Source organism: Bombina bombina, chromosome 4, assembly GCF_027579735.1.
Source record: "Bombina bombina isolate aBomBom1 chromosome 4, aBomBom1.pri, whole genome shotgun sequence".
Lineage (NCBI taxonomy): Eukaryota > Metazoa > Chordata > Amphibia > Anura > Bombinatoridae > Bombina > Bombina bombina.
The window spans coordinates 1,119,136,917-1,119,161,001 of NC_069502.1; the positions used below are offsets into that span (position 1 = coordinate 1,119,136,917).

General features: G+C 38.9%; 1 protein-coding gene across 1 annotated transcript in view; it reads left to right on the plus strand.

Moving 5' to 3' along the window:
- The window catches only part of FLVCR1 (FLVCR heme transporter 1), a 230,203-nt gene extending 222,949 nt beyond the window's left edge, over positions 1-7,254 (plus strand). Inside the window, exon 10 of the mRNA XM_053712463.1 lies at positions 7,122-7,254. Within this exon, the coding sequence (XP_053568438.1) occupies positions 7,122-7,193 (72 nt within the window). The 3' untranslated portion in view covers positions 7,194-7,254. The remainder of the gene's footprint in view (positions 1-7,121) is intronic.
- Positions 7,255-24,085: the final 16,831 nt, after the last annotated feature.

A 24,085-nucleotide genomic window follows, 5' to 3' on the forward strand; every position in this document is an offset into this window, starting at 1 on the left:
GAAAATGTATTCAGACCAGTTCTGGATCTGAAAATTTTGAATCGTTATGTAAGAGTACCAACTTTCAAGATGGTGACTATAAGGACTATTCTGCCTTTTGTTCACAAGGACATTATATGTCCACAATAGACTTGCAGGATGCATACCTTCATATTCCGATTCATCCAGAACATTATCAGTTTCTGAGATTCTTTTTTCTGGACAAGCATTACCAATTTGTTGCTCTTCCATTTGGCATAACAACAGCTCCAAGAATCTTTTTAAAGGTTTTGGGTGCCCTACTCTCAGTAATTAGAGAACAGGGTATTGCAGTGTTTCCTTATTGGACGATATCTTGGTACTAGCTCAGTCTTTACGTTCTGCAGAATCTCACACAAATCAACTAGTGTTGTTTCTTCGGAAACATGGTTAGAGGATCAATTTACCAAAGAGTTTCTTGATTCCTCAGACAAGGGTCACCTTTTTAGGCTTCCAGATGGATTCAGTGTCCATGACTCTGTCTCTAACAGACAAGAGACGTTTAAAATTGGTTGCAGCCTGCCGGCACCTTCAGTCTCAGTCATTCCCTTCAGTGGCTATGTGCATGGAAGTTTTTAGGTCTCATGACTGCAGCATCGGATGCGATCCCCTTTGCTCGTTTTCACATGAGACCTCTTCATCTTTGTATGCTGAATCAATGGTGCAGGGATCATACAAAGATATCACAATTAATATCCTTAAATCCCAATGTACGACACTCTCTGACATGGTGGATAGATCACCATTGTTTAGTTCAAGGGGCTTCTTTTTTTCGGCCAACCTGGACTGTGATCACAACAGATGTGAGTCTCTCAGGTTGGGGAGCTGTTTGGGGATCTCTGACAGCACAAGGGGTTTGGAAATCTCAAGAGGCGAGATTACCATTAAATATTTTAGAACTCCGTGCAATTCTCAGAGCTCTTCAGTTGTGGCCTCTGTTAAAGAGAGAACCGTTCATTTGTTTTCAGACAGACAATATCACAACAGTGGCATATGTCAATCATCAGGGTGGGACTCACAGTCCCCAAGCTATAAAAGAAGTATCTCAAATACTTGTTTGGGCGGAATCCAGCTCCTGTCTAATCTATGCGGTGCATATCCCAGGTGTAGACAATTGGGAAGCGGATTATATCAGCCGCCAGACTTTTCATCCAGGGGAGTGGTCCCTCCATCCAGATGTGTTTTCTCAGTTTGTTCAGATGTGGGGTCTTGCAGAGATAGATCTCATGGCCTCTCATCTAAACAAGAAACTTCCCAGATACCTGTCCAGGTCCAGGGATGTTCAGGCGGAAGCAGTGGATGCGCTGACACTTCTTTGGCGTTATCATCCTGCTTACATCTTCCCGCCTCTAGTTCTCCTTCCTAGAGTGATTTCCAAAATCATCATGGAACAATAATTTGTGTTGCTGGTGGCGCCAGCATGGCCACACAGGTTTTGGTATGCGTATCTGGTTCGGATGTCCAGTTGCCCGCCTTGGCCACTTTCGTTACGGCTAGACCTACTATCTCAAGGTCCGTTTTTCCATCAGGATCTCAAATCATTAAATTTGAAAGTATGGAAATTGAACGCTTAGTTCTAAGTCATAGAGGTTTCTCTGACTCAGTGATTAATACTATGTTTCAAGCTCGTAAATCTGTCTCTAGAAAGATTTATTATAGAGTTTGGAAGACTTACATTTCATGGTGTTCTTCTCATAAATTTTCTTGGCATTCTTTTAGAATTCCTAGAATTTTACAGTTTCTTCAGGATGGTTTGTTTAAGGTTTTGTCTGCAAGTTCCTTTAAAGGACAAATCTCTGCTCTTTCTGTTTTATTTCACAGAAAGATTGCTATACTTCCTGATATACAGTGTTTTGTACAGGCTTTAGTTCGTATTAAGCCTGTCATTAAATCAATTTCTCCTCATTGGAGTCTTAATTTGGTTCTGAAGGCTTTACAGGCTCCTCTATTTGAGCCTATGCATTCTTTGGGCATTAAACTACTTTCTTGGAAAGTGTTGTTCCTTTTGGCCATCTCTTCTGCTAGAAGAGTTTCTGAGCTATCTGCTCTTTCTTGTGAATCTCCTTTTCTGATTTTTCATCAGGATAAGGCGGTTTTGCGGACTTCTTTTGAATTTTTTCCTAAGGTTATGAATTCTAACAACATTAGTAGAGAAATTGTTGTCCATTCCTTGTCTCCTAATCCTAAGAATCCTTTGGAAAGATCCTTACATTCTTTGGATGTGGTGAGAGTTTTTGATTCTTCAAGCTTATTTGGAGTCGGGTCAAGCCCTGCCTCATAGAATTACAGCTCATTCTACTAGATCAGTCTCCACTTTGTGGGCTTTTAAGAATGAAGCTTCAGTTGATCAGATTTGCAAAGCAGCAACTTGGTCCTCTTTGCATACATTTAATAAATTCTACCGTTTTGATGTATTTGCTTCTTCGGAAGCAGTTTTTGCTAGAAAAGTTCTTCAGGCAGCTGTTTCAGTTTGATTCTTCTGCTTTTGATTTAAGTTTTTTTCTTTCAAATGGAAATAAACTTATTTTTTTGGGTTGTGGACTGATTTTTTTCAGCGGTATATGGCTGTTTTTATTTTATTCCCTCCCTCTCTAGTGACTCTTGAGTGGAAGACTCCACATCTTGAGTATTGATATCCCATATGTCACTAGCTCATGGACTCTTGCCAATTACATGAAAGAAAACATAATTTATGTAAGAACTTACCTGATAAATTCATTTCTTTCATATTGGCAAGAGTCCATGAGGCCCACCCTTTTTATGGTGGTTATGATTTTTTGTATAAAGCACAATTATTTCCAAATTTCCTTTGTTGATGCTTTCTACTCCTTTCTTTATCACCCCACTGCTTGGCTATTCGTTAAACTGAATTGTGGGTGTGGTAAGGGGTGTATTTATAGGCATTTTTAGGTTTGGGAAACTTTGCCCCTCCTGGTAGGATTGTATATCCCATATGTCACTAGCTCATGGACTCTTGCCAATATGAAAGAAATGAATTTATCAGGTAAGTTCTTACATAAATTATGTTTTATAGTTTATCGATCCCTTCGGGGGCCTCGATTTTCCTTGGACAGAGTTTCTTAGTGTTCTCGTGCCAGGCGGGTCCTGGTCGGGCACTAGATGCTGTCCCTTACAGTTCCTGTCACCCACGTGGTGCCGATGTAGTGGATACCCTGTCGGGTGCTGGGTTGTTCACTTGGATAAGTGTTTGTGTGTTCTTGTTGCCTCCATTAGAAGACAGGGGGCTGCATTGGTCTGTCTCCCGTTACTGCTATTGAGGGGTTCCGGGATTGGAGCCTGCTGAGGCTTATCGTGAGAGGCCTTTTGGCCTTGGATCTGAGGTTTTCTCCATTCCCATGTGTTTGAAGGTTTGGATGACCGCTAGGCGTCGGGAGTACCAGATGGATGGCGATTTTCGTTTTCACTCTTGGTATCTTCTGGATGTCCAATCTTTGTAGCCTAGTCCCAGGTATCTCTAGTAGGTTGCTGGGGCTACTTTGTCCCCTTCTTGGGTGGTCAGGTCATCTGTGTTTGGAAGTTTGGGTATGTCCTTTTTGCTTCCTCTTTTAGTATGTTGCAAGCTTTTCTATGGGAGCTCAGGGGTTTGGGGTTCTCCCCTTTTGTTTTTCCCCCGGCATTCTCCCCTAGTCGACTTGTCTGCCAGGAGTTTTGAGGCTCTCTCTCTTTTTTCCTGTGAGATACAGTATTTACGGGAGGCTGATCCTGTAAGGGCCTTTTGGAGATATTATCGTCCTCTTTTTAGACCTGTTAAGATGTCTCTTGGCCTCTTTGGTCTGACTCTATTTCGAGAGTCCAATGTCCAGGGACATTGGGATGTGGGATGCACTGCCCAGGGGGCACTCCTCCATATGAGGTCATTTAATGGTTCCTCAGGGGGTTAGAACATCGACCGGTCTCGGTTTCTGGGGGTCTGGCTTATGGCCATGTCTCTTGTCTGAGATTTTGGAGTCTGAATCTGGATCGGTCCTAGGCGGTTTTGTTTCAAGCCTTTAGGTTCTGCAACTTCCGCTTGTCCCTTCAGGGACATTTTGATATCTGTCTGAGGGTTAGTTTTTTTCTGTGTCTCAGGCGAGATCTTACGGTTGTCAGGGCAGCTATATTGCACCTTGATGTGGGCTTGTGGTTGTTGGTTCAACTGAGCTGTCGGTATCCTATCAAAGGTTTTTACCATTCTCTCCTCTTCGCCAAGCCTCTGGCTGGGGAAGCGGTTCCTTTACGTTTACCTTCCTTCGGGGATGTCTTGCAGGGTTACAGTTTCCATGAGGCCTCAGCTCTTTCTCTTCTTGTTTCCGAGGGGTTCTCCCCTCCTTTGCGTGCAAGAGGACATGAGGCTGGATTCTAGTGCTGGGACGCTGTAGTTCAGTGTTCTATTTCCCTTGTTTGGGAGTGGTCCTTCTTAGGAAGAGAGCTGTGTAGGGGTTCTGGATCCCGAGCACACTAATCTTTCTGTCCTGTGAAGCTAATTTAGATACTGGTCAGATAAAGGCTGCTCCTTTTTTTCTTCTGAGGTATAGTTCGGAGAATTTTGTATTCTTTGTTTTAGGACGTTGCCAATTCTTTGGACCGGGTCTGTTACCTCGGAGGGGGGGAGGGTCGGGGATCTGGCTGCTCTGTTGAGTATTGACTGTGTGCTTCAAGTTGCTGCAGGCCTATGGGTTATCTCCCTGTCTAGTAGCTGAAGGTTTGAAGTTTGAATCCTGCTGGGGCAGCTCTCTAACCTTGTTCCTGCCTTCGGTGGTTGCATATGCTGCTGGTGCGGGATATTCTAAGGTCTGGTAACCTAGACGAGTTGTCGTCGATATTTTTCGGCTTTCTCTGTGCAATGGTCTCCCATGTTGGCTTAGGGTCAGCTTGCTGGCTTGAGGCTGGAGTTCGCAAGTTCTTCAAGTTCTTGTTCAGAGGTGGCTACGTGTTTTCATGTGCTAGCCTTTTTCTCTGATAGGATAATCATCCTTGTCTGCAGGTTCCGAATTTGCTTTGGTTCATAGGGGTTTCCTTCCTATGTTTGACTAGTTTAGCTACTGTGTTGCTAGACTAGGGTACAGTGGGGAGCTTGTGGCTTCCTTGTAGCACCATAAGTAGTATGGTGTTGTCAGGGATCTGAGGATATACCTTGGTTTTTTTCTCGGGATTGCACCTTTCTAGGTGTAGTGTTGTTCTCTGGTCCTTGTCCTCCTAGGGAGTTCTTCCTTGGGTGGTTGTCTTTAGCAACCTTGGGTTCGCTTTAGTCATTTTGAGGTTCCTTTCCTTAGTTGGTGGTCCTTTAGATATCTTTATAGGTCCTCCGTTTTCCCCCTCGGGGGTAAGTGAAGGTTTCTTACTTCGGGTCGGGGGTTAGTTCTGTGTGATTAGAAGACCCGCGGGACTTGGCTCCTTGGGGGCTTTTTGTGCTCAATTGATCTAGGGATCTTAATGTTCTCTAGCTCGGCCTTAGGTTAATTAACTGATGGGCAGTTACTGGGTCCTTTCACGTTTTTAACTCCTTGTTTCTAAGTGTTATAGTTTTTTGTAGGGTGTTGGGTTTTTTCAGGCTGTGGTGCCCTTCGAAGGGACCGCCGCTGGGGTATTGTTTTTCCAAAAGTGATGAATGCAGCTGTGGACCTTTCCCGTTTAAGAAGAAAAACTTTAATTATGCTTACCTGATAATTTTCTTCTGACTGGAAGAGTCCACAGCTCCCCGCCCGTACTTTATCTATGGGGCGGCCGTATTTTAGTTTTTTGTTCTTCTGGCACCTTTTCACCCTGATATTTCTCCTACTGTTCCTTGGCAGAATGACTGGGGGATGAGGGAAGTGGGGGAGGTATTTAAACCTTTGGCTGGGGGTGTCTTTGCCTTTTCCTGGTGGCCAGGTTCTGAATTCCCAAAAGTAATGAATGCAGCTGTGGACTCTTCCTGTCAGAAAAAAGAAAATTATCAGGTAAGCATAATTTTAAGTTTTTACCTCTGAGATTGCCTCTGAAGACTGCCCCCTTATTTCAGTTCTTTTGACATAATTGCATTTTAGCCAATCAATGCTGTCTCATAAATAACTCCACAGTAGTGAGTACAATGTTATCTATATGACACACCTGAACTAGTACTGTCAAAATGCACTGAAATAAGAGAGAGCCTTCAAGGGATTAGAAATTAGCATATGAGCCTACTTAGGTTTAGCTTTTAACAAAGCATTCTAAGCGAACAAAGCAAATCTGATAATAAAAGTAAATTGGAAAGTTGTTTAAATTAACATGCCCTATCTAAATCATAGAAGTTTAAAGTGAAGGTCCATTTTAATGAATTAGTGCACGGTTTTTAATAAACCTATTAAAAACAAGGGCACTTTAATTCATCAAAATTGACATTTCTCGGTTTTCTTTAAAAACTTATCTTTTAATCCTGAATGCTGCTCCAGCGATTCCCCCGGCCGTCGGAAGCCTCTGCAGACGTCAGAAATGACGAATCACGCTTCCTCCAATCACAGCTTCCCCCCCGGGGGGAATCTTCGCCTGATGCAACGCTGTGATTGGAGGAAGCCGGGTTCGTCATTTTGGACCCGCGAAGACGGCTTGCGATGGGCGGAGGAAGTGCCGGAGCGGCTGTTAGGATTAAAAGGTAAGTTTTTGAAGAAAACAATGAAATGTCAATTTTGATGAATTAAAGTGCCCTTGTTTTTAATAGGTTTATTAAAAACCAGACACTAATTCATCAAAATGGACCTTCACTTTAATTTTGACTACACTGTCCTGTACCACATAGCCTTGTTTGTGTACACTCTCTTAACGCTTGTTTCATACCTTACCCTAACTGTCCTCAGCAGAAAAAAGTAGATAAAAGGTGGCACCAATTACTTTATAGAAACTAAAGTAATTTATAGAAACTAAAGTAATTTATATTTTAAATATTTCAACCACTAATATAATTTTTCTTAAACATACAGCTACGTTCTCAGACTAATCTTTGCTTTGTGTACATCATATTTAACATTTATTTACAGTTTAATATCCATTTTGAATTAACATTTAAACATAAAATGCAGAGTAATATTATTAAAAGGAAATTAATTAGAAAATATGGTTATTGACATTTTTTCTTTTTTTTCTAGGTACCAGCTGAAAGCCTGTCAGGCCCAATACAAAGTATCATCTCAACAACACAGACAACATCCATGATCTGAGGGTAAATGGATGTACATTAGAGGCACTGAAAATACCAATATGATGGCATCGCTAAGGCTGTATTTATTGGTTATACGAATACTTCTTTTTTTAAACATCTTCTCGTGTGGTCTTGCAAATCAAAATTACAAAGATGCCTTCAAAGATCCAACTCTGGATCAGTGATGGAAGCCGCTGCTCAGAATATCTTTAGGAAAATTAACTGTTGTACAATGTCAATTTTTATTTCAAAATGGGTGTAAACACACACTCCATCTAAACAATATTTATTTTAGAATTATTTGTTTTTATTTGCTTTAAAACAAATCAGTACCAGAAGACACCATTTACTTTTATTTGGCATAGAATTATGCAAAATAATGCTGCAATCACCTGAAAAATACAGGAAAGTGGATTAGAATCATTTTATTATTTTTATTTATCTGAGAGACTGTCAATATGTTGGCGTCAGGCTGCATAGCAATGCATAATTGATTGGCTTTGGAAGATTTCCTCTATTTGGTTGCATTTCATGTTGCTCATACAGTAGTGTGAGATGCTCGCCACCAGAAGCAAGGATGTCTGCAACATTGGTTTGGTGATTTACAGCTCATGCGCTACCTGGTTTCACCATGCTGTGGAAGAGGTTTGCAGCTCATACTGTTGCATGGATTATATGTCTGGGTGTTGTCTAGACCAGCAGACACACCAGATAAACACTGTGAATAATAAGAAAAAAATAACTGCATAAATCCTCGAGAGCTGGGAATGATAAATTCGGATGTCAACTTGGCATAAGCAAACTGTACTGCACCTGAAGCAAAACTACCAGTTATAGAAAGCCAGGTCTGCTCACAGTGGGAATAGATGTTATCTAGGAGCGTCTCATCACTGTGTAATCTTTCAAAGGCTTTGGTATATGGTAGTACTACATTGTTTTTTACCAAAGGGTATTAACTCTTTCGGTGCTGGAGAGAGAGCTGTAACTCAATGTCTAGCACTTTTTTTTGCCAATTTCTCCAGCAGCAAAGGGTTACGTCCTGTTTAGTTGCTGTGGTTTGCTATAGTTGTTGAGCAATATAAATATATATTGTTAGCAAAATAAATATTGGCACAATCAAATCCTTAATCAATAAATTTAAATTCAAGTCCACCTACTTTAAATTGTTAAGATTGTTACTATTACAAGATGTCAACTTTTGCCTATATATGCAATCTGGTTATCTATAGTTGTGCTCTTTTCTTAAAGGGACATGGAAGGCAAACATTTTCCAAAGTTCTATTATGTATAAAACATTTAATACTATGGTATTCAATCTCATTGGCTGCTAACTATTGCCTGCCATAGCTATTTAAGTAGCTAGTTCTTATATACAGTGACAGATATACAGTGATAAATATGAAACAATTTTGGCATTAACTCCTCGAGTGCTCTGTGTTCATGCATGGATAGAATGTATGAAACACACCCACTCCATTACATTTCATGTGTAGTACTATTGTGAGTTTCTCATATATTTATTTTTGGAAACATGCTTAAGGGAAATCTATTCCAAAGAAGAAAAGCTTTAATGTTAGAAAGAACAACGCTTAATCCTACAGAAAGGTTTTTGGATACATTGAAAATACTGCCAGAGCAAGCAGTCTTAGTAATATGTGGGACTAAAGCCCTTGACTATAATAAATATAGCACAGAGTTTGGAAGCAATTAGTTGCGTTATAAACAAAACTGGGTGCAGACTACATGGAGTCATTGGCTGGTATTCTGGCATATAGATGGTAGAGCTTTGTAAGCAGAGGTGAAAATGTAGTCTTTGAAATGTTGCCCTACATCTCAGCAATTGGAATTGCCATGCTAATTGAAACACATTGCAGAGACCACAGCCTGTATATTGTGGTAAGTGAACCTGCAGTTATGATTTACTGCTTTCCTGTCCTGTTTGCCATCTCTTAGGTGGAGTATTTCAATCTCCCCCGTCTTGTCCAACCAGGGAGATTGACAGCTCCTTCCCGCTCGTGATTGGCTGTGCGGAGGCAGGATTGCATGAAAATGCAAAGGAGTACTCATGTGCAGTGGTAAATGCGGGCAGTGTATTGCTGCCCGTCAGAGGAGATGTCGGGCAGACGGGCGAATATGTATGCCCCTATCCACTAGTGGATGATAAATGTAGTATGCTGCATACAGTTTAAATGTATTTTTTCAGTAGGGAATGTGGCTGATCTCGGAGCCCATACAGGGGCTGATAGGTCCATAGAGCCATGCACTTGTTTTCCTGTCAATCAAGATTGTGTATTTGAACATACAGACCAATCAGCAACTAAGTATGCTCTAAAATCTGCTCAACTTCAGCTTTCTGTGCGCATCGGGTACAGCACGTGTTACAAGTTGAAAGTAAAAAGTTTTCACTCGCAGGTTAGAATATTACGACCATGTTAACAAATTCTCTTATTGACTCCAATGGAGTGCGAAAAGTGTGGGGGGGACACACAAAAGTTGCGCAAACCCATTGGCATTTTCCCAAGTGCACTAACCCGATATGAAATATTTCACAATCCAATGTTCTTCACATAGAAGAATGTGTTCTATTTATTCATAAATACATGTTTCTATATATACATTTATTGGTATTTTGATCAATTATATCTATACATATATGAATATCTATTTAAAAAATACTTAGAACATATTCCTCTATGTAAAGAACTTTGGAATGTGAAATATTTACAGTACAAACACATTTAAACACTTTATTAAATATGAAAATTACATAAATATGATTTTACATGTTTTCAGCTACTTGACTGCATATATAAAGTCTATATGTATGTACAAATGTATTTGTGTTTATGTGTGTGTGTGTATGTATAATATATATATATATATATATATATATACAGTATATATGTATATGTCTGTAAATACATATACACATATAAATACATATGTACACACATATATACATACATGAGTGTAACTGTACTTTTTAATATTTTTTTTGGTGTGTTTTGTGTAACATTTTATTCGCGCTTAACAGTTGACCATGGCTCTGAAGTCACACTTAACCAATGCTCATTAAAGTGAAGGTAAAGTTAAGCTGTATTGAAGGCAACCGAGCATATATCATATTCACCTTAATCTAGTTGCGAAGTTATTTTAGCGATTACACCTATATTTTACCCAAAAATATTTATTTTAAATTCCCTACCGTTTGGCTCCTGACTCTTCCCAAGCCCTTCTTCCGTGTTCTTAAAGTTGTAACGTGTAGAGCGGTCCCACCCGCTCTGCACGTCTCTCATATGCGCGTTAACGATTATAGAATTCAATTGCGCATACGCTACTCGAGTTGGTTCTTTCCACTGTGCATGCGATAATCAGCGATCCTACTTTTTTCTGCGCATGCGCTAATTTTAAGTGTTGAACTCCTATCTTTAATTACTACTCATGCGCGAAACGGGAGCGCGCATTCTCAATGTTTGGAGAAATGAACTAGCGCATTAGCTTATGCTTAAAGGGGCGGATGGCGTCGGTTGACAGCCTTGTAACGACCAGGATATCAATTGGTCTAGAAAAAAACTTGACTGAGTGTTTTTTGGTTTTTTTTCGGGTTGAATTTGGGAACGTATCTAACTAACTTTAGAAAGGTAATAACTTTATTTTTAGGCGAAAATATAGAAAGTGATGAATGAAACTTACATTTAATTAGCACACATAATGCTATAGTTGATAGAGATTATGCTTTACCTTCACTTTAAATTCAATTGCGCTCTAGCGAACGCATTTACTTTCAACTTATAGCACGTACACTACTTACGGTGCACACAAACACCTGTGGTAAAACCATTATCGCTCCAGCGCAACTGTTTTAGCGCACCTAAGAAACCTTTTTTTTTTTTATTGATAAACTTGATTTTTATAGTTGTATTTTTAGGTAGTTTGTTCATAAAGGCAGCTTCTTTGTAAAGGTCAACTATTTTTATTTAAGGATATTCTTATGTCTGTTGTTTTGCTAATCTCATTTTAGATGTACCTATTTTATTTGTACTTATTAGAAATCCGTATGCTTGTGACAATGATGAGTATGAAGGTTAGTTTTACATGTGTATTGTTTCTATAAAACAGACCTTCAGTTCTTCAAGGGGTAAATTTTATATCCGAAAATTAAAGGGACACTGAAGCCAAAAATGAAACTTTTTAATGATAGAGCATGCAGTTTTAAGAAACTTACCAATTTACTTCCATTTTCAAATTTTGCAGTGTTTTTATATGCACACTTTTTTTGAGGCAGCAGCTCCTGCTGAGCATTTGCACAAGTTTACAGTGTATACTAGTATGTAATTGGCTGGTGGCTGTCACATGATACAAGTGGGGGGGGGAGTACATTTGTTAGAAAAAAATCTACTGCTTACTTAATCCAGCTTTATTGCATTATCCTTTTTATTATGTTCTTGTTAATTATGCAATTCAACTCTATTGGTCCTTTTTTTTTAAATATTACCCATGAAAGAGAAATTTGTTACCTTAAAGGAATACTAAACCCAATTATATTTATTTCATGATTCAGATAGAGCATGCAACTTTCTTACTCCTATTATCATTTTTTCTTCGTTCTTTTGCTCTCTTTATTTAAAAAGCAGGAATATAAAACTTAGGAGCCCGCCCATTTTTGGTTCAGATCCTGGGTTATGTTTGCTTATTGGTTTGCTAAATGCAGCTACCAGTAAGCAAGCGCTGTCCAGGGTTCTGAACCTAAAATGGGCTGGCTTCTAAGCTTTACATTCCTGCTTTTTAAATAAAGATAGCAAGAGAACAAAGAAAAATTGACAATAGGAGTAAATTAGAAAGTTGCTGAAAATTGTATGCTCTATCTTAATCAATAAAGAAAAAATTGGGTTTAGTATCCCTTTAAAGGAGGAGCACAATAATGCAAAAAAAAATGCTGTTATTTTTTTTTACGGCGCATTATTTTTGCTCTAGTGATTTTTACTAACAAAATAGTTATACTTGTAGCTGAAATTTACGTTTATATGCAATAAATGCCATTTCTTTACTCATTACAGTAGAAGCATTCACCACTTAGGCTAAATGTACTTCAGGTTGATGAACAGGAGCCAGGTAACACCCACCTCAGATACTATAAATTAATGCTCTGGCTTTCTGGTGTCAATCTTGAGTTTAATGCAATCAAGAGGAATATAGCCAGGTGTCAACCAGGTTTGGAGAATGCTTTTACTGCGTTGACTGAAAATATAGAGTTTACTGCATTTTAGGTTGGAAAGTTGTCTTAAAGGAGATTAAACTGCTAAGCGCTACTACAGATGAGCAGGGCACCAGTCAACACGCTCTTCTTCTGCATGTGGCTGCAGGTCTCTTCTCTTATTGTTACCCCTTATAGTAGCTAGTTGGGGAAGCTCTGCATCTTTGCGCTGGTTGCTTCCAGTCTCGCTCTGTGACATAAGAGTTGCTTATTCACAGATCACTGATGTTGGCGGCTTTTTGACAGCTGTATTGTGCAGTTCTGGTTAGCCCAACGGAGAGCAGAAACTTTGTTTTTACAGAATAATTGGGGAAGACGGACAGTTTAGTTATGGAAAGAGCTGAAATAATTGTAAGCTACACCTTAAGTGCACTGGTACTTTAGTCTTATGTTTCATACTGTAGTAATAGTAATAGTTTAGATTGGTCAAGGCTTTCCTTGCTTAAAGCAGGATAGAAATTACTGACTTGGACAAACCCAAAACCTTCAGTCTGTGCTACTCTAGAGGTTTTGGAGGTTTTCCAAAACGGATAAATCTAGAACTGTGTCCTTCTTTCTTAATGACAACAGAAAATAGGCCTGATCAGGTCTTATGCCAACATATTCATTTTATTGTTGGAATAGCAGATGATAGTATTCTCAGCAGACTTCACCATGCTTTGGCTGACAGGGAATTGCTGGCAATTTTATTCTTATCTTTGAAGCGGGTAAGGGAAGTATTCTTCTGGGGGACACAATCTAGGCCAAGTCAGAAAAAAATCTGCTCTCATAACAACTTTCAACTGTCTTGAGCCCGGCGAAACCTGCAAGATAGCAAATGCAGCTTCTAAATGACACGCAGGAGAACTTTCTGCAAACCATCTTAAATACTGCATAACAACCAGGGGTAAATCTCCTTGTTTTTGTCTGTTAGAAGTTCATGTCCTCACTAAGTGAAGAACCATTCCAATGTGAAATTTTATATCAGCTTTGTCTACTTTTCTGTGCAGTAGACCACTGAGCTAAGCTAGATAAGTTGAATATCTATATATTGGTATCCACTCTGTTTCATAGATCAGTAATCTATTCTCCGAACACGTAGCTCTAATTGGTTTCTTTCTACAGCAAGTCTATTGATTCTTTGCCTAATGAGGGCGTAGTCAATCACACTTGATAGATGCACAGTCTAATGACCTTCATGAGTATAGGGCTGAGAAGAGAAAGGAGAGAACTGGTATGAAAATCTAAGAAGGGATTTAATCGAATATAGGCATTTTCTGACTAGGTTTAAGTTACTGAGATAATTTAAAAAAATCATGCTAGACAAAAAATAAATTTGTAATTGCTTGGAACATGCATATGAGACATTAGCAATGATTCATTTAGAATGTTTTTGATTGTTTAGTTGATTGGCCATCTTCTTCTTTTTTTGACAGTTAGTGTTTCAATGCATGCAGTATGCGAATGGCTTATTCAATATTATTTAAATCATGAATTTAGATTGTGATTCTTAAAGTTCAAGATACTCAGGAATTGCTCACTGTGAATGTGAAATGACATCCATTTGTTAGTAAGTCCGCCAGTTTATGAAACAAACATATCTCATGAGATTAAAGCTAATGGTTTGTTTTATTCTTCAATATTTATATGTGGTCAAATATTACCTGTTAAAGGGACGGTAAACTGCTTTGTAATTACAAAAATGTTCTGCATGCCTACAATAGATTAACTTATTAGCAAAGTCTGCACGTTTTTAGAACATATTAAGTCTTTTTTTCCCTGCAAAGAACTCCGCCCACCATTTTCGTTATTTGGAGGAGACAATCTGAACTTGTGTGGCAGGGTTGGGCTTGTGAAGCTGTCATGTGCTCATTCTGTTTTCAGAACTAGGAAATCTACAATTTTCAGACTTCTATTGCAGGAAAGGGAGCAAAATAGAGAGTATATTGCAAACTTATTTTGCTATGCATTGGTAAACCTTGTATATCCCCATCAGAAAGTGTTTACTGTCCTTTTAATATCTTTCAGTGGGTAGTTAAGCAAAAGACTAGAAGTCACGACAATCAGTGCCTTGATAACCAGAGATCAGCACCCAGTACTTGCATGGTGACATTGTGTTAAAATTTGATTTTCACTGCAAAGTGTCTTCAAAAAATGCTGCGCTTGTAGCCCCTGTATATGTTTGACTTCTATGTACTTTTAACCTCTGGTATTTAATGATTGTGTGAGAAGATGGCAATGTATTGGTAAATATTCCACCATTTTCTTGTCATGTGAAGCATTAGGCAGCTAGATTTAAACATTCCTTATTGTCAATGCCACCTTTCCCTTTTAGCTGTCATATGTACAGACACTAAGCAGACATTGTTTTTGTTGGTGTTTAATGGTTAATTTTATGTTTGTTTTTAGTTTTTCGGACAAAGTATATTTCTTTCATGTAATTAGCAAGAGTCCATGAGCTAGTGACGTATGGGATATACATTCCTACCAGGAGGGGCAAAGTTTCCCAAACCTCAAAATGCCTATAAATACACCCCTCACCACACCCACAATTCAGTTTTACAAACTTTGCCTCCGATGGAGGTGGTGAAGTAAGTTTGTGCTAGATTCTACGTTGATATGCGCTCCGCAGCAAGTTGGAGCCCGGTTTTCCTCTCAGCGTGCAGTGAATGTCAGAGGGATGTGAGGAGAGTATTGCCTATTTGAATGCAGTGATCTCCTTCTAAGGGGTCTATTTCATAGGTTCTCTGTTATCGGTCGTAGAGATTCATCTCTTACCTCCCTTTTCAGATCGACGATATACTCTTATATATACCATTACCTCTGCTGATTCTCGTTTCAGTACTGGTTTGGCTATCTGCTATATGTAGATGAGTGTCCTGGGGTAAGTAAGTCTTATTTTCTGTGACACTCCTAGCTATGGTTGGGCACTTTGTTTATAAAGTTCTAAATATATGTATTCAAACATTTATTTGCCTTGACTCAGAATGTTCAACTTTCCTTATTTTCAGACAGTCAGTTTCATATTTGGGATAATGCATTTTAATTTAACATTTTTCTTACCTTAAAATTTGACTTTTTCCCTGTGGGCTGTTAGGCTCGCGGGGGCTGAAAATGCTTCATTTTATTGCGTCATTCTTGGCGCGGACTTTTTTGGCGCAAAAATTCTATTTCCGTTTCCGGCGTCATACGTGTCGCCGGAAGTTGCGTCATTTTTTTATGTTATTTTGCGCCAAAGATGTCGGCGTTCCGGATGTGGCGTCATTTTTGGCGCCAAAAAGCATTTAGGCGCCAAATAATGTGGGCGTCTTATTTGGCGCGAAAAAATATGGGCGTCACTTTTGTCTCCACATTATTTAAGTCTCATTTTTTATTGCTTCTGGTTGCTAGAAGCTTGTTCTTTGGCATTTTTTCCCATTCCTGAAACTGTCATTTAATGAATTTGATCAATTTTGCTTTATATATATGTTGTTTTTTCTCTTACATATTGCAAGATGTCTCACGTTGCATCTGAGTCAGAAGATACTACAGGAAAATCGCTGTCAAGTGCTGAATCTACCAAAGCTAAGTGTATCTGCTGTAAACTTTTGGTAGCTATTCCTCCAGCTGTTGTTTGTATTGATTGTCATGACAAACTTGTTAAAGCAGATAATATTTCCTTTAGTAAAGTACCATTGCCTGTTGCAGTTCCTTCAACATCTAAGGTGCAGAATGTTCCTGATAATATAAGAGATTTTGTTTCTGAATCCATAAAGAAGGCTATGTCTGTTATTTCTCCTTCTAGTAAACGTAAAAAATCTTTTAAAACTTCTCTCCCTACAGATGAATTTTTAAATGAACATCATCATACTGATTCTGATGATTCCTCTGGTTCAGAGGATTCTGTCTCAGAGGTTGATGCTGATAAATCTTCATATTTATTTAAAATGGAATTTATTCGTTCTTTACTTAAAGAAGTACTAATTGCTTTGGAAATAGAGGATTCTGGTCCTCTTGATACTAATTCTAAACGTTTAGATAAGGTATTTAAAGCTCCTGTGGTTATTCCAGAAGTTTTTCCTGTTCCTAATGCTATTTCTGCAGTAATTTCCAAAGAATGGGATAATTTGGGTAATTCATTTACTCCTTCTAAACGTTTTAAGCAATTATATCCTGTGCCGTCTGACAGATTAGAATTTTGGGACAAGATCCCTAAAGTTGATGGGGCTATTTCTACCCTTGCTAAACGTACTACTATTCCTACGTCAGATGGTACTTCGTTTAAGGATCCTCTAGATAGGAAAATTGAGTCCTTTCTAAGAAAAGCTTATCTGTGTTCAGGTAATCTTCTTAGACCTGCTATATCTTTGGCTGATGTTGCTGCAGCTTCAACTTTTTGGTTGGAAACTTTAGCACAACAAGTAACACATCGTGATTCTCATGATATTATTATTCTTCTTCAGCATGCTAATAATTTTATCTGTGATGCCATTTTTGATATTATCAGAGTTGATGTCAGGTTTATGTCTCTAGCTATTTTAGCTAGAAGAGCTTTATGGCTTAAAACTTGGAATGCTGATATGGCTTCTAAATCAACTTTACTTTCCATTTCTTTCCAGGGTAACAAATTATTTGGTTCTCAGTTGGATTCCATTATTTCAACTGTTACTGGTGGGAAAGGAACTTTTTTACCACAGGATAAAAAATCTAAAGGTAAAAACAGGGCTAATAATCGTTTTCGTTCCTTTCGTTTCAACAAAGACCAAAAGCCTGATCCTTCATCCTCAGGAGCAGTTTCAGTTTGGAGACCATCTCCAGTCTGGAATAAATCCAAGCCAGCTAGAAAGGCAAAGCCTGCTTCTAAGTCCACATGAAGGTGCGGCCCTCATTCCAGCTCAGCTGGTAGGGGGCAGGTTACGTTTTTTCAAGGAAATTTGGATAAATTCTGTTCACAATCTTTGGATTCAGAGCATTGTTTCAGAAGGGTACAGAATTGGTTTCAAGTTGAGACCTCCTGCAAAGAGATTTTTTCTTTCCCGTGTCCCAGTAAATCCAGTAAAAGCTCAAGCATTTCTGAAATGTGTTTCAGATCTAGAGTTGACTGGAGTAATTATGCCAGTTCCAGTTCCGGAACAGGGGATGGGGTTTTATTCAAATCTCTTCATTGTACCAAAGAAGGAGAATTCTTTCAGACCAGTTCTGGATCTAAAAATATTGAATCGTTATGTAAGGATACCAACGTTCAAGATGGTAACTGTAAGGACTATCTTACCTTTTGTTCAGCAAGGGAATTATATGTCCACAATAGATTTACAGGATGCATATCTGCATATTCCGATTCATCCAGATCATTATCAGTTCCTGAGATTCTCGTTTCTGGACAAGCATTACCAGTTTGTGGCTTTGCCGTTTGGCCTAGCTACAGCTCCAAGAATTTTTACAAAGGTTCTCGGTGCCCTGCTGTCTGTAATCAGAGAACAGGGTATTGTGGTATTTCCTTATTTGGACGATATCTTGGTACTTGCTCAGTCTTTACATTTAGCAGAATCTCATACGAATCGACTTGTGTTGTTTCTTCAAGATCATGGTTGGAGGATCAATTTACCAAAAAGTTCTTTGATTCCTCAGACAAGGGTAACCTTTCTGGGTTTCCAGATGGATTCAGTGTCCATGACTCTGTCTTTAACAGACAAGAGACGTCTAAAGTTGATTACAGCTTGTCGAAACCTTCAGTCACAATCATTCCCTTCGGTAGCCTTATGCATGGAAATTCTAGGTCTTATGACTGCTGCATCGGACGCGATCCCCTTTGCTCGTTTTCACATGCGACCTCTTCAGCTCTGTATGCTGAAGCAATGGTGCAAGGATTACACGAAGATATCTCAATTAATATCTTTAAAACCGATTGTTCGACACTCTCTAACATGGTGGACAGATCACCATCGTTTAATTCAGGGGGCTTCTTTTGTGCTTCCGACCTGGACTGTAATTTCAACAGATGCAAGTCTCACAGGTTGGGGAGCTGTGTGGGGATCTCTGACGGCACAAGGAGTTTGGGAATCTCAGGAGGTGAGATTACCGATCAATATTTTGGAACTCCGTGCAATTTTCAGAGCTCTTCAGTTTTGGCCTCTTCTGAAGAGAGAATCGTTCATTTGTTTTCAGACAGACAATGTCACACCTGTGGCATACATCAATCATCAAGGAGGGACTCACAGTCCTCTGGCTATGAAAGAAGTATCTCGAATTTTGGTTTGGGCGGAATCCAGCTCCTGTCTAATCTCTGCGGTTCATATCCCAGGTGTAGACAATTGGGAAGCGGATTATCTCAGTCGCCAAACGTTGCATCCGGGCGAATGGTCTCTTCACCCAGAGGTATTTCTTCAGATTGTTCAAATGTGGGAACTTCCAGAAATAGATCTGATGGCGTCCCATCTAAACAAGAAACTTCCCAGGTATCTGTCCAGATCCCGGGATCCTCAGGCGGAGGCAGTGGATGCATTATCACTTCCTTGGAAGTATCATCCTGCCTATATCTTTCCGCCTCTAGTTCTTCTTCCAAGAGTAATCTCCAAGATTCTGAAGGAATGCTCGTTTGTTCTGCTGGTAGCTCCGGCATGGCCTCACAGGTTTTGGTATGCGGATCTTGTCCGGATGGCCTCTTGCCAACCGTGGACTCTTCCGTTAAGACCAGACCTTCTGTCACAAGGTCCTTTTTTCCATCAGGATCTGAAATCCTTAAATTTAAAGGTATGGAGATTGAACGCTTGATTCTTGGTCAAAGAGGTTTCTCTTACTCTGTGATTAATACTATGTTACAGGCTCGTAAATCTGTATCTCGAGAGATATATTATAGAGTCTGGAAGACTTATATTTCTTGGTGTCTTTCTCATCATTTTTCCTGGCATTCTTTTAGAATACCGAGAATTTTACAGTTCCTTCAGGATGGTTTAGATAAGGGTTTGTCCGCAAGTTCTTTGAAAGGACAAATCTCTGCTCTTTCTGTTCTTTTTCACAGAAAGATTGCTATTCTTCCTGATATTCATTGTTTTGTACAAGCTTTGGTTCGTATAAAACCTGTCATTAAGTCAATTTCTCCTCCTTGGAGTTTGAATTTGGTTCTGGGAGCTCTTCAAGCTCCTCCGTTTGAACCTATGCATTCATTGGACATTAAATTACTTTCTTGGAAAGTTTTGTTCCTTTTGGCCATCTCTTCTGCCAGAAGAGTTTCTGAATTATCTGCTCTTTCTTGTGAGTCTCCTTTTCTGATTTTTCATCAGGATAAGGCGGTGTTGCGAACTTCTTTTGAATTTTTACCTAAAGTTGTGAATTCCAACAACATTAGTAGAGAAATTGTGGTTCCTTCATTATGTCCTAATCCTAAGAATTCTAAGGAGAAATCGTTACATTCTTTGGATGTTGTTAGAGCTTTGAAATATTATGTTGAAGCTACGAAATCTTTTCGTAAGACTTCTAGTCTATTTGTTATCTTTTCCGGTTCTAGAAAAGGCCAGAAAGCTTCTGCCATTTCTTTGGCATCTTGGTTGAAATCTTTAATTCATCTTGCCTATGTTGAGTCGGGTAAAACTCCGCCTCAGAGAATTACAGCTCATTCTACTAGGTCAGTTTCTACTTCCTGGGCGTTTAGGAATGAAGCTTCGGTTGACCAGATCTGCAAAGCAGCAACTTGGTCCTCTTTGCATACTTTTACTAAATTCTACCATTTTGATGTATTTTCTTCTTCTGAAGCAGTTTTTGGTAGAAAAGTACTTCAGGCAGCGGTTTCAGTTTGAATCTTCTGCTTATGTTTTTCGTTAAACTTTATTTTGGGTGTGGATTATTTTCAGCAGGAATTGGCTGTCTTTATTTTATCCCTCCCTCTCTAGTGACTCTTGTGTGGAAAGATCCACATCTTGGGTAGTCATTATCCCATACGTCACTAGCTCATGGACTCTTGCTAATTACATGAAAGAAAACATAATTTATGTAAGAACTTACCTGATAAATTCATTTCTTTCATATTAGCAAGAGTCCATGAGGCCCGTCCTTTTTTTGTGGTGGTTATGATTTTGTATAAAGCACAATTATTCCAATTCCTTATTTTATATGCTTTCGCACTTTTTTATCACCCCACTTCTTGGCTATTCGTTAAACTGAATTGTGGGTGTGGTGAGGGGTGTATTTATAGGCATTTTGAGGTTTGGGAAACTTTGCCCCTCCTGGTAGGAATGTATATCCCATACGTCACTAGCTCATGGACTCTTGCTAATATGAAAGAAATGAATTTATCAGGTAAGTTCTTACATAAATTATGTTATTACAAGTGGATACTGTAACTTCACACTGCAACTGTGTGTATGTATATTATATTTTTTTATTATTTTTTGCTGTAGCTTCACAAGGCAGCTGTATAGCTTGATTTTCAAAAATACATATTACTCTAAGGCAGGGGTGTCCAAACTTTGCTCTCCAGAGGTTTTGGAACTACATTTCCCATGATGCTCAGCTAGATAAAATGCTGGCTGAGCATCATCGGAAATGTAGTTCCAAAACCTCTGGAGAGCAAAGTTTGGACACCCCTGCTCTAAGGAGTAATCACTCCCTTACTGAATGCGTCAAACAATAAAAGAAAAAAAAGGGGGGGATAGGGGAGAGACTAGATATACAATCACAGTACAAGAGATATTGAAGACGAATGCGGGCTGCTTCCTCTTCAAATGGCATTTCCCACAAACAGGAAAAGGTATACAGTCTGAAAAAAACAAATTAGAAAAGAGGGTGCCCCGAATAAATGCCGTACTCACAAGTGAAGATGCACTAGATAGTGCTAAAGAAAAGGCTGAACTGAAAGGTTCAGCCTTCTTCTTTAGCACTAAAGTTTAGAGGTGTCCAGCTGACTCTCACTCTGGTCAAAGATGACACAAGCAGGACTCCATATACTGTGCCGTGATAGCAAACGAGGGTCTCTAATCAAACGGGGCAAATCCTTCCAGGTATACACACCACTGCAGAGAGACGGAGAGCTTCCCCCACCAGCAATGTTAGTCTAAGGCACAAGATGATTAAAATCTCCTTTTAATAAAACATGCAATATAAAATATCTACAAAATTACAACGCATTTCACGTTTATACAACCGTTACATTAGGTGAATGTTTAATTAAAAGGTTCAGCCTGCTTCTTTAGCACTATCTAGTAGTGCATCTTCACTTGTGAGTACTACATTTTTACATTATTGTGAGATCTGTTACAGTGACATACTTTACTATTGGGTTACCCTATTTTCTACTTTTTTATTTGATACCATAAAAAATTGCATGCTGTATCTGAATCATTAGTTTTTTAGTTTTAAATTCCATGTCCCTTTAATCCCGCAGTTCATTGCTTACCATTGTGTAGACTAGGGCAGCCAAGTTTTGTGTATGTTAATTATTCTTTATTTGGAGTCTCCTTGTTAAGCTTTCTATGTTCTGGTTTTACTTTTTGTATCGGCTACTAGAAATTGCAGCTATAACCTGAAAGCAAAGTATGTGTGCCGCCATGTTTACCAGTAATTTAGGACTGTGTTGCTATGGAAATAGATGTTATCAAAAGTGAGCAGTATTTAGTTAACCTGACTGAAACATTCACACAGCTTTTTTTGTATATCTGATCAGTCAGTAAATAGGACCCTGGATGAGCTGTAACTTGCACCTTTTCCCAACTGTCAGTCCTAACAAAGATCATGAGTTTGCATCCCAGAAAGCAAGAGACTTACTACTGTAAGAATTTTAGTGAGGGAATGTATGGCAAATAGTTTTTTATTTTAATATTCCTAGATGAATGTATTTCATATATTCATTTTTTTTGTTTGAATACTCATATATGTTTATCTACATCAGTGTTGTTTGTATGTAATTGTATCTAGAAGCAATTGTTTTGTATATGGGGAAAATTACCTAAAGCAAATATACTGTAATGAAAATGTTTGTTTTTTTAAATGACCTCCGAGCATGAGCTGACATAGCATTCTGTTGCACTGCTCATTACAGGAAACTAGTGACAAGAAAACGTTATCATTTGGTAGATCTCCAGCAGCAGTGGCAGATAATTGCTTCCTGCTAATAATAATTGGCTGATTAGTGCGTCCTACTAATGTTTATTGTACTTACCAGTCAGTGAGCATTAGTAGGAATCAGTCATCATCCAATAAGCATTAGTAGGAAGCAGTTATCATTCAATGAGCATTAGTAGGAAACCGTTATCAGTCGATGCTGCTGGAGATCTACCAACTTTTTTCAAGGTGTCTGTGTGTGTGTTTAAAAGATCCAAGGTCACAGGTTCAAATCCCTGCAGGGCCGACTCAGCCCTTCATCCTTCCGAGGTCGATAAAATGAGTACCATTAAATTGGGTAATAATAACAACTATTACTATTCAGCTGCAGATTTGGTTAATTCCTAAAGCGAGCGTTGAAAAAGCGCTTTAAATCCCACTGGGAGAAAGGCGCTATATAAATACTAGTTATTATTATTATATGTGTGTATATGTGTGTGTATGTATGTATGTGTATCTTTTTATATATATATATATATATATATATATATATATATATATATATATATATATATATACATATATATGTATGTGTGTATGTATATATATATATATATATATATATATATATATTGTGTGTGTATTATATATTCATACAGTGCCCTCCACTAATATTGGCACCCTTGGTAAATATGAGTAAAGAAGGCTGTGAAAAGTCTATATTGTTTAACCTTTCTTTTACAAAGATATGACGAGTCCACGGATTTCATCCTTACTTGTGGGATATTAACCTCCTGCTAACAGGAAGTGGCAAAGAGCACCACAGCAGAGCTGTATATATATATCCCCTTCCCCTCCACCCCCAGTCATTCTCTTTGCCTGTGTTATACTAGGAAGACATGGTAAAGTGATGTGTTAGTTTTTAGTTTCTTCAATCAAGACGTTTTTTATTTTAAATGGTACCGGGGCGTACTATTTTCCTCAGGGGGATATGGAAGAAGATTTCTGCCCTGAGGTTTGATGATCTTAGCATTTGTAACTAAGATCCACGCTGGTTCCCACAAGACTTCTGAAGGTAACCATGAGACATCTTCAGTGTGGAGACCGGTTTCATGCTACAAGCAGCATTAAGGTATGTGCAGCCTTTTTTTCTGAGGAGACTTGGTGTATCAGAACTGGCTGGCATTATTTCCCTGTATGGGAATGGGGTAAGCAGTAAAACCTATTTTTATAAGAGGGGTGTTACTGGAGTCCCTATTTTATATTTATCATTAGTTGATATTTGGGCATTATGTGACATGGGAGACCATATGAAAAAACAATGTTTTATGTTTTTTATTTTTGGCACTTAAAACTTATTGGTTTTATGCTTGAGGGTTATATTGTGTGTCTATTTTTACTTTAGTGCAAAACTGCATTTCCATGCGGTGTTGTTTGGGCCTACTCCAACATTTGACCTTAAGGGGCGGAGCCTATTTTTGCGCAATTTCTTCAGGCTTGGCAGCAGCAAACAGTAACTCAGTGGCTCCTGGACAGTGTAGCTGGTCTGAAGGGTTGGAAACTTGATTTGAAGTACCCTGGGGGCAGGTAGGCGCCACAGCTCTGCTAGCGGTCCCTAAGGTGGAGGGAGCTATATCTTCCCTAGCTAAGCGTACTACTATACCCAT